The sequence below is a fragment of the Nomia melanderi genome, chromosome 1 (genome assembly GCF_051020985.1).
Source record: "Nomia melanderi isolate GNS246 chromosome 1, iyNomMela1, whole genome shotgun sequence".
Lineage (NCBI taxonomy): Eukaryota > Metazoa > Arthropoda > Insecta > Hymenoptera > Halictidae > Nomia > Nomia melanderi.
Window position 1 is genome coordinate 10,239,642 of NC_134999.1, and position 15,405 is coordinate 10,255,046.

At 50.3% G+C, this 15,405-nt stretch overlaps 1 protein-coding gene across 4 annotated transcripts in view; it reads left to right on the forward strand.

Moving 5' to 3' along the window:
* Kdm3 (Lysine demethylase 3) overlaps positions 1 to 15,405 on the forward strand; it is a 273,649-nt gene that overhangs the window by 54,792 nt on the left and 203,452 nt on the right. For all 4 annotated transcript variants that reach the window (XM_076368941.1, XM_076368952.1, XM_076368950.1 and 1 more), the window contains exon 6: positions 45 to 133. In XM_076368941.1, coding sequence (XP_076225056.1) covers positions 45 to 133 — 89 coding nt within the window. The remainder of the gene's footprint in view (positions 1 to 44; positions 134 to 15,405) is intronic.

Consider the following 15,405-nt stretch of genomic DNA (forward strand, 5'->3'; position numbering starts at 1 on the left):
AAAACATTCAGTTTCCCGTTTAAAGGAAACTCTTTTTCCCGCAGTGGTCGAGAGCATCATGAGAGGCGAGGTCGTCGGCATGACACCGAGAAGGTCGAGGTCATCAACTGCTCTGACGCACGCGCTGGTCGTGGTGAGTGAAACTCAATTCCGTTCTATTTTTAAATCGCCATGTAATTTGCGATAATAAACGAGCCGGCAGCCCGTCGGGCATTTTTGCGTGGCCGCGCCGTCTGAGGCTCCTGGAATCGTGGAAAACGATGTTCCAAACCCATTCGTGTCGTCGAACGCCACGGACATGTTTCCACGTAGCGAGTAGGTGTCTGAAATTCGCCGGGAACGGTCGTCGGTGTCGAAAGAACGAAAGACGGACGAGCGAGAGGATGCGCCCCAGTACCGTTAGCTTGATTAATGTCTGCCAAGGATCGTGACGTCGCGTTTCGCAACTTCCATCGACGACCGGGGACCGGGTCTCGAGTCACGAATTGAGGCAGCGTCGATAACCTCGTCGAAGCAAACATGTAACCCGAGCGGAGATTGCTTTAAATACGTTTCGGCCGTAGATACGCGCGACCCGTATCTTTTTGCCGACGTTGGAGAAAACGCGGTTGCTTGAACCTTTCGAAACCGATTTTCTTCGCGACGGAACGCGCGATGATTCAGTTTCCCCTTGTTCGTGTTTGTTCGGTCGACTGTTTGCGATCGTAACACGAGGGATAATAAAGTTTGTTTTCCAATGTCGAGGGAAACAAGTGTGATAATAAATGGATGCTTCGGTTAGTTTAGATTTGTACGGTATTTATTTAGTAGTGTGATTGACTGGAATAGATTGGGAGAAGGAAAATGCAGTTTTACTTCAATAGAGTTGCCGATAATATTTCCCAACTGGATACGCGGTCTAAGATCAAGTACCTAGATATGTGACACCTATATTCACTTAAAACGTCGTTTCATCGATATTCCTGTCTTTTAAATTTACCATGTCCTGTCTATAGTGCAGCTGCGTTTCCATATACAGGGTGACCTACTTTTCACTATCAGCATATAAACACCCACCTTTTACAGTTTACTAGGAAGCTTACAAGAGATATATAGAATTCAATATGAGAGCAGTTCAGTCGTACAACTAAACAACCAATCATTTGCATTCCAACGCGTCATTATTCCCTCGATAATCGCTTGCAAACGGACACGCAGCTTAAGTGGCCGACCATACAGCGTTCATATCTACTTAAACGCTCGTTTCGTCGATACGTTCGCCTGCTAAATTTACCATGTCTGGCCTTTAGCCTGCAACGGATAGCGGTTTCGATTCGATTAAAGACAATCCGTCCGTGGTTTCAAAATTCCGGGCTGTCTCTGCTGACTCCAGGTTCGCATCCGTAAGATAATGAGCGGGGCAAGTTTTCGACGTATCAAGCCGCGTTATTATCGCATTTATCGTTCATTGCCATGAACCGAGGCCGCCCGACGCGCGGCGCTTTTATATTTCTCAGCCGATAACGGCTATCTGTCCGTGAGATAAACACGCAAGCAGTGGTGAATCCTCCCGTTCGAACGAAGCGGCTGGGGGAAAGGTGCGACGGCATTCGAACGACGACGCTGCCACGCATACCGGCTGCTTCGCTTTAATGCGGGGAATCAATAAAGTCGTGTTTGCGGCACCCCCGAGCTTTCAGGAATCGGGAATAAAGTCCGTTGCTACCTTGGCGGCCGACTTCCGTTCCTCGTGAACACGATTGCCCCACCTTCTCCGTGTCTTCCTTGCTCGATTTCCTGGCGAGACGGTAATCGAGCACAAGCAGACAGTCCCGTCGTAACCAACCGACGTCATTCTTGGAGCTGTATCTTTAGCGAGTACCTTTGTCGTTTGTGGGATTCGTTTAATTATTCTAGCTGTTCAAGAAGTCTTGCACTTTTTAGAGAAATTTAAAGATATGCTTCGATTCGTTTAATTAATTTGTATCGAAGGTATGTATTTATTGCAATATCTTTTATGAGATATTGAATTACTTACAAAAAGTTGGGGTATAAAATTTGCGAACGTTTAATGAGATTTTTATTTTACTAGTAACCGTAATAGGTCTATTTAGAGGACACATGAATTTTTATTTAATTCCAGCTTTTTCAAGATGGCGAAAAAAGATTTAGAATTTGAATGACATTTTATATGACGGATAATCTTGAACAGTTTATCGGCCATTCTCTGAGCATAAAGCTTGAATAAATCTTCTCTATGGGTTAAAAACAGCCGCGGTATAGTTCTAAGTATATTATCCCTATTGGTAACCAGATTTTCAATAATTCATAAGAAGAAACAATATTTCGATGAAAATTCGATTCTGAGAGTGTCAGGAATTCTATTGGCAGTTACAATTAACGTTTGCGACATAACAGTTCGTTAGGTTGTTCGAAAATAGCATTACTATTCGAAGTCCCGTATCATTCAGATCGAATCGCGCAGGGAATCGCGTTCACGATTCCGAGCGTTGCAACGATGAGCGGAGTGGAAAGAGTGTTTGATCGGGCTTTTGGAAATGGTAATCAGAAGTCACTTTTCGAAGTTGGCCGGCCGGTGCCGGGACAAAACTGAAGCGTTAACCCCGGTTGGCCCGAGGCCGCCGCTTCGACGACTCGAAACTTTCTCTCGTTAGCGAGTAATTCTAGGAAAGTTTTGGAATCCGACGTGGCCTGGGTTACCAGCGTCTGCGAGGAAGAGTTATTCCTACTTTGAAATTTCTTCGTGCCCGGAGAGGAAAGTTCCGCGAACAACTCCCCGGGTTCTCCACCATCCGTCCGACCTTACAATCTCGTTAATGCGAGAGAACCCCGCCGCTCCAGACCCCTTCCCGACCAGCCCTTAAACCGATTCTTCATAAATCATTTTCTTTCCCTGCTGCGCTCGTCCGCGAATTTTCCCCGTCACAATCGACCATTTGCCCTTCGAATTGGCCATTAAAAATTACTTTGTTTCGCGGGCTTTATTGTGCGAGACAGTTTCACACATTTCTTAACATGTGATCATTAAACTGGTCCTCGTAAAAATCTCATCAGTTGCAAATGAGATTCTCCTATACAATTCTCAATGCAAATTAACAATCTTTTGGTGCAACGTTAATGACAAAGCCAACGTTTCTCGCGGTAATCGGTGTCATATGACACACTTCCCACAGGTCCAATAGAAGCTTTTAATATTCCACTTAGAAAACTAGTTCCTAAATCTATACAATTATTATACAATTGTTATTCTCATACATAAGTCCATGACGTAATTGTGTCACCCACAGTGGAGTGACAGCGATCAAGTTGTCAAAAACGTAATGGGGAGATTCCATTTCGGTGACAGAATTTCTTCGTCCAGCTTTTCCGTATCATCGATCCAGCGTCTAGGATCCAGGCTTCGGATCGCTTCGCGTCTCAGACTGTTGCAAAGTCTGTTGCAAGCCCCGGTCCCGGGAAAGTTTGCGGAATTCGTGACTCGCGGGATGCTTGGCACCGACGCGGCCTAAGTCGGCAAGTTTCCGAGCCGGCTTAGACGAGTTCGAAAACTCGCCGAAAGGGATTAAACCGACGAGTACACGCCCGTAATGGAACTCTCTCTCTCTCTCTCTCTCTCTCTGCCCCCTCTCTCCCCCCCCCCTCTCTTCGGCCCCCATAGTCGTTTCACGAAGCTCCTCCGCTGCGCCAACCCCCGGAGCGCCGAGACGTTCCATGGAAACGGTTGTTCGGATCACTTGAAACGGCGTTACGTCGAGTGGCTCCTTCTTCCGCGATTTTCGTCGGCGCGACTCGGCTCGGAATCACGCAACCCGCTTAACGGGATTGGGGACCGATAACTGGGGAAACTTTATCGTGGCGATGCTCGTTTATCGTCGTGACCGAGATCCGAGATAGAGTCGGGATACTTTGTCCGCGATAACGATTTCTTAACGGAGAAGGAATCGATCGTCCGCCGACGGCATTCGGAGATTTTAATTGGAGCGCAAGTTCGGCGCATTTTTAGCACACGGGAGTGTTGAGAAAAGTTCAAACTTTAATGGAGATTCATTGACTACTTTAGATTCTTTTTCGATCACGTGAAAATTTATTGAATAGGAGTCAGAAGTAATATGTCTGACCATGGTTTACCATTACTACTGCCTGTAAATAGTGAAGAAAGTTTTCGATCTCCTTGCAAAGAAGATTTACGTAATAACGAATAATTGCAGAGAACGAACTTTAAATTATTTTTTTAAACGAAGCCGTCTAGTTATAGAAATAATTAATCATATGGACACTGTAATTGGCAGTAATTGGAATTTCCCCCTAAAAATCGGTGTATTATAATTCGCTGCTCCGCGAAGACATTTATTCTGGACTGATTCAATGAGATCGTTTCAAAATAAAGTGTACGGAAGAATGAAACTGTCAGTCCCGTCTCAACCGAGACAATCTTCAGAGCAGGAGACATGGTGTATTATTTAATCCCATAATTTCATTTCAATCCACGATAGAGTTAGAAACTTCCAACGCGAGCCTGACTCCCGTCAAAGTTAGAAAAATGCTTCGCCCCTGAGAGACAGGACGGCGGGAGAGGAATTTGTCTGCCGTCTCATTTTTCTTCAATTACGAGAAGCGTGTACACTTTCCTCCACTCGCGCGCTTCCGTGTTCCACGCCATGGGATCCCCTAACGATATCGAGACCCGCGATGGAGCCTGCTCCTCGAGAGCGCCGGCATTCCGCCGGGCGCGCGGGAAACGGGAGCTAAAGAAGGGAGAGAGACCGGTAGCTCCCCCACAGCGTCGCGTACTCCTCGTGTTTCTCATTAAATTCACGAACAGCTTCTTTAAAAAGAAGCCTCACGGGTCGAGTCGTCAATTAAACGCGTTCCCTCAGCCACGAGGGGAGCCTCGCACGCTGCCTCCGCGAACCGGTCGCAGCTGCTTCATCTAATCGGGAGACGAAGACAAAAGTGTCTCAGGTGAGAATAGGAACCGGCAAGGTCGGACTAATAAGGAATGTCCGCCCCGACTTCGAAATCCCTCGGGTTTCCGGAACGATTCGAAATTCTCGCGTTCGTTTATGATAATATGGAAAGTAGCTGAATAGCAATTTTGTAACTTAACTTTCATATAAATTGAATTTCGCGTTGAACATATTTCCATTTAGCTGTAGGGATACTGAACACCACTTTACAGAAATTTCATATCTCAATTTTATTTCCGTCCATCAGTACGAATTTGGAAGGTTTGTATAATAATTTCATCCCTACAGTGTAAAACGCATCAATTAATTTGCAATAATTCGTAACCATCCAGACGCCAATCTCATTCCTCAACCCGATATAGATTAACACCGAAGAAAACCGTGCAATTTGAACCACGTACACAACCGCTTAATCCCGACGCTTTTATCCGAGCAGCGATAAATAACAAACCGTTAACTGATCGCCGGTCGACCGCCGCGCTGCGCCAAGTTTACAGCGCATAAATTCTTGATAACAAAGGCGGTCCAAGCGGCATCCCTAATTTCATCCGCGCCCTAAGAGCCGTGGAAGCGTGTCGACTGCAATTTTAGAAAGGCCCGAAATAATGCGACGGTTAAACTGTTTCCCGGCGGCGGTCGCGCTGGTGCCGCAGACAACGCGGATTAAATCGAACCCGAGCCGCGACATTTAAAAAAACAAACGCCCCTCTCCCTTCTCATTGTTGTATCCTCCCGCAAAAAAAAGCCAGGTCAGACATCGTAGGAATATTTGCGGAATAAAAACCCGGTTCCGTCCGACCGGGTTGAAACAACGACCCTGCGCGATCGGCGCAACAATGTTTCTCCCGTTTTCACGGCGGCGGGCGCGTTCGATTAACGGTCGCGGGCGAATGCCAGCGCCGAAAGCCAGACGTCGCAACGGCCGAAGCCCCGAAATACCGTCCGCGGACAGGTCGATTCATCCGAATGTAAATATCGGGCAAACACCCCGGCCCAGCCGAGGGGGTTGGCCGACCGCCAATCTCGCCCGGACTCGCTCAAGTTCACTGGGAATGTTCGACTCGTAAACTTCCTCTTGTTTCTGCCTGTTCCTGCCGCCTATCCTCCTCCGCGCCGGCTAACCAGCCACACACCCACCCCGAACAAGATCTAGTCCTCAAGAGCACAGCCTCCTCCACCACCATCGCGTGCCGTCCCCGTTCCTCTTGCCCCTCTTCCTTCCTTCTGCCATTTTCATCGGCATGGTCTCATCTTTATACTTCCCCGGATATCTGGCCGCTTTAGAGGGTTGTTCAGCCAATAGGGGTGGTTGGCCGAGTCTGCAGCCCGAAGAAAACGAGCGAGCCTCGTGGCACGTGGGAGGACTGGAAGGGGTTGCTCGGTAGCCGGAGGAGACCGGAATGAAGGGAACTAGCGCGCGTGTGTGTTGTGTGTGTGTGTGTGCGTGTGTATGTGCAGAAGTGAGAAAGGGTGAAAGGGTGAGAATAGGATGGGGAAAGATTGGAAGAGGGAAAGACCGGCGAAGCCGGGAACGGAATAAAACGGAAGGAGACGAGGCGCGAAGAGGGGAGGAGGAGGCCTGGGGGTTAGAGTGACAGAAAGAGAAACTGCGCGGGTGTTCGAAGAGCTGCAAGGGAAGGAGATACGGTCGAGCGGGGTGGGGCAGGGCTGGTTGAAGCTGCGAACCCAGAATGGGAATCGGCACTCGAGAATGGCGAAAGGGGGTGCGTAGCGTGGAAAGTAGGTGGGGCAGAATGGTTTGGGGCTGCCGGAAGGGGGTTTGGGGCGGCGGTCGGTAGCTGTATTGATTCTCGGGCAGGTCAGGCTGGTGGGGAGGACCGCGAGAGCCCCCGATAGTGGGGGTTAGCTGGTGGTTGGCGCGAAACACATCCCCTGCCCAGCCGGAGCTAACGCAAAACATCAGCCTGCAAATTGGTTAATTTCGTTTGCCGAAACTATCCGGAATTCCAGCGAGTTCCTGTTGTTTCCGGGCTCGCGCACGCTCGCGTTCGTCCTTTTTCCGTTCGCTGCCTCCCTCCGCCATGACTCTCGGTGACGCGACGGAACGAACGGAGCCCTTCCTCCACCGGCGCCGGTTCCGGTTCAGTCTGTTTACGTTAGAGCGCGACCGGATCGCGATACATCGGCCCTCTTATCCAGCGCGGACGCACGGTCGGTCCCGTTCGGAACGCAATGCACGCGAACGATCGTGCAAAGCCCTCGCGTTGCGCCGGGAGCGAGAAGCGAGGGGGTTGGCCGTCCGGCCGCGCCGCGAATCGTTAACGAGCCCGTCCAAGAGCTGGCTGGAGCTGTCCATTTATTCCGTATCGACAGAAATACTTCCGCTTATTAATAGCTCGTTCTACGGTCCGGCGAGGGTAGTGGATCGTATCGATTCGTCTGCGAGCTCCCGTGGATAACCAGAGCTGCCCCGACTCTCCCCCCCCCTCTCCCTCTCTCTCTCTTTTCGTCTCTCCTCCCCCCTCTGCCATTCGTGGTATTTCTCTCGCTCTTGATCTCGGTCCCTCCTCCTCAGTTTCAGAGGGTAATTACCGGTTACCAAGAGCGGAGTCGCGGCCGATGCGTCGTCGGTCGCGCGCCACTCGTGCTCCGGAATTCCTCAGGAATCGATCAAACGAGCCCGACGGATGCGCCGCTCCTTTGTGCGCGACTCAATTTCGCGGTAATTAAATTTGCATCAGAAGTTTCATGAAAGTTTAATCGGACGGCAGGTCCGGAAGAACCACCCCCGCACCGCCGCCCGACGTCCTCCTCTTTCCACCACTTCTCCCTGTCCCTTTTTGCTACCCTCTCGTTAAGATCGAAGCATTACGCTCGGGGGCGAGAGGGAAGGGGCCAAGGGAGATGGTGATTCATTAAATTCCTCGATACAAGGGGGCGAGAAAAAAGGAGGAAGCGTTGGATGGAAATGGCCGGGTAGAAAATGGCATGTAAATTAATTGCGATACCGTTTGGCCGCGCGCGGCGCACCGTCCGTGCCCCGCTCCGGCCGGCCACGTTCGCGAATAAATTATCCCCGCGTAGCCCGGAAAAATTTGTTTCCGCGCGCCTGGAATTCGATGATGATTATGCGTGCCAGCAACGGCTCGGCCGAATGCTTGGAATGGCAACTCGAGTTTGCCCGTGGTGGTTTTTGTTGCGTGGTATTGAGCGAGAATTTTGTTCGCGGGTTCTGAGGCATCTTATCATAATTATCCATCTATGTTTCTCGAATGCTATCGTGATACACAATTATCCAGCAGAATAAATAACTCAAGATGCAACAAAGTTTCATTGAATAAAGTGAGATCTACCTTCAAACTTTCTTAGAGACGAGAATATTTTCTCCTCAACTTAATACCAGCAATAAAGTGTGACCCTTTTTCTCAAGGAAACTCGAACTCCGGCGAACCAAGCGAAAACCAAAAACTCGCCGAGCAGGTGCACTCACCGGGAAATCAATCGCAAGGCAAGGGGTTAACAAGGATATCGCTCAACGGGCCACTCAAACGTGTCTCAAGAGAGCCACTGCATCCGGCTGGCATCGATTGTAACCGGAGCCGCGTGTATCACTTTTCCGAGGGAATCCAATTAACGGTTCGCTGTTAAAGCCTCTCCCAACGAGCGGAACACGCCCTGCGCTCCCGGAGACACGCGTCTACGGGCTCGCCGTTGAAATTAATTTATCCCCGGACAAAAGGAGACCGGTACTGCGAGCGGTGTTCCGCGGAGCCCGGATAAATCAGCGCCAGGATTAACCGTCCGTCGAACGTTTCACGCTAGCACGATCCTTCGATCCGCGTTCCCGCGCGATCCCGCGTGGAACGCGTCCTTCCGGTCCTGCGGATCGAGGGTAGCGCTCGTTGAGAACGGGGCCGGGCCTCGCAGGATCATTTGTTCCGTCCCGGGATCCGTCGATAGAAGGGGTTGACCCTGGCAATTTCTCCTTGAATCTCTTTCTCTCCCTCTAAGCGCGCTCTCCTCTCCCTCCAGGCCCGTTTTTCTCTGTGTATCGCGCGGCGGAGGGTTGTTTGCGGTCCCTCCCTCGCGTCGGCTCTCTCAATATTGTTGACGCGCGCGGAGGGTCGAGTCGCACGTGTACGTTCCCCGTCCGTGTACCTCTCCGTTGCGCGGCGGACGAGGGGCTGCATTGTGTGCCCGTCGTCCCCGGCTCCGTGTCTGTACGATCAACGCGCGCACTCTCCTATGCACACAGACACAGACGCAGACACAGGCGAGCGAACACGTAGCAGCATTGGCTGGCGCCAGAAGGCCTTCGTCGCCCGTTCCACCTGTTTGTGCTGGAGTTTCCCCGCTCGGAAACTTTCAGTTCCCAACAACAAAGTTTCCCGGCTGGCCGAACTACTCCCGAATGACGTGCCGGATCGATAGTTTGTAAGCCGCATAAATAAAGCCGCCACGCTCCGCGACTTGCTCCGGCCAGCTATCCGCGTTTCATCGCCTATGCATACCAGCCCTCCTGTTCCATGCCGCCGCGCCACCCAGTCACTCCGGGACAATTCAACATTTTATACGCGCCAGTGGAAAAAATTGCGACTAAACTTTGGATCCACGAACCGAAGTAGACGCAGAGGTTTTGGTAAACATCGGCGGACGACACGGTTTTTTCGTATTACCAAATCTCCCTCCGACTGGAAATTTATAAAGAATTGATTTTGTATCCTGTCCTTTTAGATTACTGCTATCGACGAGCAAATTGTATATCCTTACATGAATTCAAATTTTTCTAACTAAACGTCGTACGATTTTCAAAGCTTCCGATTCTAATGCTTCTATATTCGAGTCATTCACCAATTGCATCGAATGAAAACGCTCTCTTATAAAGCCGTGAACATGCGTAAAAGCACCGTAATCTGTTTGCCAAGACCTTCGCGTGCATTCGAACGAACGCGTTCCGGAAGTTTAATCGCAAGTTTCTTCGATACCCGATACACTGTGGATCCGAGGAGTCGGGTGGCGTCCAAGACGCGGGTTGAACAATTAAGGCGTCAGGGCTACGAGGATCCGGTGTCAAGCGAGAGAGATTTTCCATCGGGCGATTAGGATTGGCTGGACACGGTCCAGGAGGCCAGGCGTGTTCGCCGGCTAAAAAGCAACCGGGGCACACGAGCCCACGGGTCCCGATGTCGGCTATCGATTGCCAATAAATTCCGCGCAGCCCGTGGCCGGCAAAGCGTGAAGGGAGCCATTTCGTTCACGGTTCGTCGGCTCGCAATGAGTTTCCGCGTACAATGCCGGCTCCTGTTCGCGTATACGGTGAAATTAGCGAGACGAGTCTCTCCCTGTCCCCCACTTTATGCCACTCGTCCACCTTTACCGTCTCGTTCCCTCGTTCACGTGGCAGCGGACTCGAAAAAAGACCGCGAACTTGCTCCAGATACCATCGATCCGCGGGATCTCCCACGGAGCCGCGCACAAAAGATCCTCCTTCCTTTCTTTTTTCCACCTCTTCTCTTACGGGAGGCCCTCCCGTTACTCCCTTGCGCCCCTGCAATCGTGTCCAACCCCCCGCGTGCCATCCCGACGAAGAAAGGGAGCCTAATAAATCTTCGGAGCGATTCGACCGGCCGTGGGCGCAGTGTTATGCAAACTAGCGCGACGCTTCCGCAACGTCGGGGAATTATACTATCAAATGGGCGCCCCGTTGAATTCGACGTCTGATCGGCCAGCGTCGCCGGAAATTCCGCGGGAGATCTTGATGGGCTCAACAATTTCCGAATATGATTTGAACGCCGCCGGGAAGCCTTGGAAAACCCGAGCACCGCCCCCGGCCCGAAATTATTCCGGCAGGGGTCGCGTTCGCGTGATTTGTCGGCGATTGGAATTCTCGTTGGTTCAATAGAACATTTTGTTACATTTTTCATGAACGAGCTCGGTCGACGGGAGCTACCCGCCTCCGGTTATGTCGCGGCACTCTAGGTACCGATAAATTATTGGGTTTTTGATGAATCTTTGACTAGCGATCATTTTGCAATTATCGCAGGCGAATCGATAGAAATCCTTCGGTTACGCAATCGAACAATTTATTCTGGTATTAGCATACAAATGAAAATCTTTAAGATTGTTTTAAGTACTGCAGTTTACGGGGTATTAATGTGCTCGATATTGTATCTGTTACGTATGAATATTAAGACACAATAGAGTTTGAAGACAAGCAGCGTTTAACAGAGTTGCACTCTATCGTTGGCCTGGTAAATCGTTCAACACTGGAAATAGAAATCCGTGGAAGCGGAGTTCTATAAATGGAATGTAGAAGTATAATATCTACGTGGAAGTGTATAAAAAGCAATTTCACATGGGAATCGACAGTCGAATTATATTATATGACCTAGCTGAAGGAGAAACTTGCTATTTTGCGCTTTTATTTTTACATTGTCTTTCATACGAAGACATGATAGAGTTCATTTGGGTAACATAATTTTTTCAATGTCGGAATGTGTGAACAACCATTATGCATCGATCACTTCACCGTAAAAGCCGACTGAATATTCTATCATGTCCTGTACAAAATTTCAGAACGGCGAACTCGGTACTTCTGCTCGTTGGAAATCAAAACGGATAATCACGAAAATATCCCTTGGGGATTACAGCGTTTCGCGGATCCTTAAACAGGCAAATTCACTCCGGCAGCAGGATAACAAAATTCTATGTAATAATTTGGAATTCATCGTATGTTCTCGTACGCTGCGTATAAAATTCAAAAAGACAACTCAATGAGTGCTCTTCTCAAAAGCAGGCCAAAACTCCGCAAAATTAACTCCTCGCAAGCTGCAATATTAAATAAATCCCTGAACAAACGTATTCAATCCAAAGCGATCTATAGTCCCACAGTCCTTACCTAAGCATCCTAGTACACCGCAAACCAAAATTCCGCAGAAAATAACACATCGATAATTTAAAAAAAAAACACCCTTCACATAACCTACACAACGAAGATCCCATCGCGACTGGATTCACCCCAGCAACGCGATCAGGAATCCCGGAACAGTTTCGGAAGGCAGCTCTCGGAAAGGAGGGCCAGGAGTTGATCGGCCTAGAGCGAAAAACAGACAGCGTCGCGGAGGTTGGGGTTGCTGGCGGAGGAAGGAGGACGGAGCGAGAAAGCTCGACAGTTTATCAGGTATGCATCAACGAGAGCCACGTTTGCAATATTATCGTCGGTCGCGTGACGCTCCCGGTTTTCGAAGGCGGCTGCTCGTTGCCTAGGGTCTCGAGATGCGGGGGTCGGCAACGGATAAGGGCGGAGAAGCGGGGCAGAAAAAGCGAGGAGCACAGGGAAAGCCATAAAGAAAGACGGAGAAAGCCAAAGAGGAAGAGAAAGAGAGTGAGAGAGGAGGTTAGAATCAGAGGGATCGAGAGGAAGCAACGGGCGAGGGGTGAGGAAACGCGGAGGGTTGGAGTCACGGCGGTGTCCTAAGCGAATCGTGGCGTCGAAGAGGGAGAACGATCTCGGTCGTGTCGTCGAATACAGGGGAAACCGGAGGGGGGAGGAGCGTACAGAGGGAACAGGGAAGCTTCGGCGTGTAGGAGAGAGGGTAAACGATGGTGGGGGAGGCGATTCTGCGAAGCTCTCGGAGCACCAGTAGACGGCAGCACTGCGGGCCGCGCGTGTCGCAGTTCGTGTCTGATCGTCTGCGCGTTTTCGTCTCCAACACTTGTCCCCCCGACTGAACGTCGTCGCTGTCGTCGTCGTCGCCGTCGTCGTCTCGAGGGGTGAAGGTGCGCTCCTCTCAGCCGCCAGCGCGCTCAGCCCCCCACCCGGCCGTTGCCGCGCCCCCCGCGCCCCGGCGCGCGACTCACCGTCACCCCACCCCGAGGCAAGATCCTCTATTGTTTGGCCGCCGTGGTCGTCGTATCGCGGGCGCGTACGGAGCAGTGACGCTTCGCGGCCGGCGTTTGTCCGTTTGGTTCGCCGTGCGGGTGGTTCTCGCACCCGGCGCCCCCGGGAGGGATATAGTTTCTTCTCCCGTCAAGCGGAGGAGAAGCCGGCAAGAAGTGATATTTTCATTTTTTTGTTTCTTTTGGTTCGTTGGTTGTCATCGACAACGCCGCGCCTCTGGACACGCGAGCGAGCGCGCAGGGTGCACACGGGAACCGGGTGTGGTAGAGAGAGGATCCGAGATGGAGAGAGGGTGAAAGAGAAACAGGAGGGAAAGGGATAACCGGAGAGAGAGAAAGGGAGAAGGAGAGAGAAATTGAGAGGAAGAAGGAGAGCAAGAGAGCAAGCAGAGGGAGAGAGGAGGTGATACTTGTGAAGATCTTGTGTCCTTGGAGCTGACGCCCGAGAAAATCGACGATTCTCGCGGGATTGTTCCGCCACCCGAACTTCGTCCGCGATGCTCCGATGCGTTGTTTCCGTTATACGCGACACGTGAGACGAATTAATCAGGGGACCGGTGATTGGATTATGGGCGGGGACTGTCTGGCTCGAGCATTTACCCTGTGATAGCTATCGAGTCTGACACAGTTACGAATCTTTCGACCGGAGTGTATTCCGTCTTCTGGTGTCGTGTCCATATTCGTCGCGAATACTTTCGCGTCCCTCCCTCTGCGGGAAGGCAGAGGGCGAGAGGAAAGGGAAGGGGTACGGCAATCGATGGTTACTTGACCCGTGACGGATTCTCGGGATACACGCGCTACACCGGATACCTTGTATTTCACGGGATAGATCGCGTCGCGAGTGAGACGCGCTCCGAATTGGCAGCGTTCCCAGACGCAGCGGTCTCTGTCTCCCTCTCTCTCTTTCCCTGCCTCGCGCCGGGACAGGGAAAGAGGAGGACGGAACGGGAGAGAGACGCCGCGTTCCCTAAATTACCGCTATATACAATCCGCAGTCTCGGTGAAACTCGCGAAATTTAATATCCGGATGAATTCTCGCATTGTTGGCTCTCCCTTGGTCGTGGACCTCGATCGAGGAGTATCGAATTAACGGTTAGGAGCGTTGAATTAACGATTAAGAGCCGCGGATCGTTCGGTCACCCCGCGAGAATCGTTGAATCAATGTTGTTCGGGCTATAGCAGACACCAGTGAACATCGGAAATGATTGTTGCAGCGGAGGAACACGTCGCCAGGAGGATTGTTTAAAACGGAATAACGTGACGAACGAGAATTGTATATATACATATATATATATACATATACATATATAGTATAGGAGTATCGGTTTCGTGGCGCGCGTCTCGTCGCGTCACTCGCGATTCGAGTTTCAGCCGGGGCGATCGGGCGAATTGGTTGTGTGCTGTGTCAAGTAAGTGAAAGTCGAGCGCGACGGACGCGCGCGGCCATTTTTCATGGATAAACCTGCGCCAGGCTGATGACCGGCTCGAACTGGTTTCAATTCCACGGTTCCAGCGCCACGAGACGTAAGTGTTCCAACCGCGAGAGATTCCCTCCATGATTACCACCTCCGCTTTTAATGGCGGATTTAATGCGATTTCCTTATCAAGCGAACGAAAAACGAGACGCAAATGTGCACGATCTTAGAATTGATTTGTCTAGAGACATCCCTGATTTGGCAGTTGTTCTTGCGATATTCAATGCTGTTGTTTGGGACTGCAATTGTTTGAATGACAGTCATTAAAATCTTTACAGATACCGCTGAGAAAATAGCCGAAGAAAACGAGTTGAAAGCTCGGAATTTTTCACGAAGGAATTTTTGCTTGAAAATTAGTTGTTTAATTGATTAATCACATTTGGCGTAATACAGTTCGGCTTCAGAAATGTTTTCCGATTTCGTATCTGTTTATTGAGAAATATTCTACAAAATAAATGAATATTTTTTACTCGAACCAGTCCGGTTTCGAAGTTTGAGGAAAAAATTCTCCGGTTTCAATCGGCTGACCCAGTAAACCGGCGATACACGTGCAAACACGACGCGGTTCGCAATTATCGCGATAGTTATGGTTCCCCGGTGCTAATTATAGCGGGAATATTAAAATATAGCTCGCAGCTCGATACACGGAGTCCACGTCCCGATTGTTAAACAATGAGAAGCCGTAATTAGCCGGGCGTACATTATCTCACCGCGGGAAAATGACTGGATCGAATTCGTGATTTGCGGTACAAGTTTCAATCACGCCGCAGACGCGATAGGATAGGTGATTTTCTGCGAAATATACAAGAGAAAGGGAGTGAGGCAGGTGAAAAGCGAGCGTCGCGAAGCGACTGTCGATACGATTATAGCTTCCTATGGGTTTTCCCGCGAGCCCCTTTCCGTTTGACACGTAGTCCGCACGTGCTATGTGATTAACGACCACCGGAATCGTCGCGATTCGTGGAGGGGGAATTGCGAAGTCGTAACAGGAGAAATACAGGGTGATACGAAAAGTAGAAAATATCTGCAGATCTCTTTGTGTCGCTATTCTAACAGTTTTCAATTTTCTAAAGAATACGAAAGAAAGTATTTGATTAAATGGT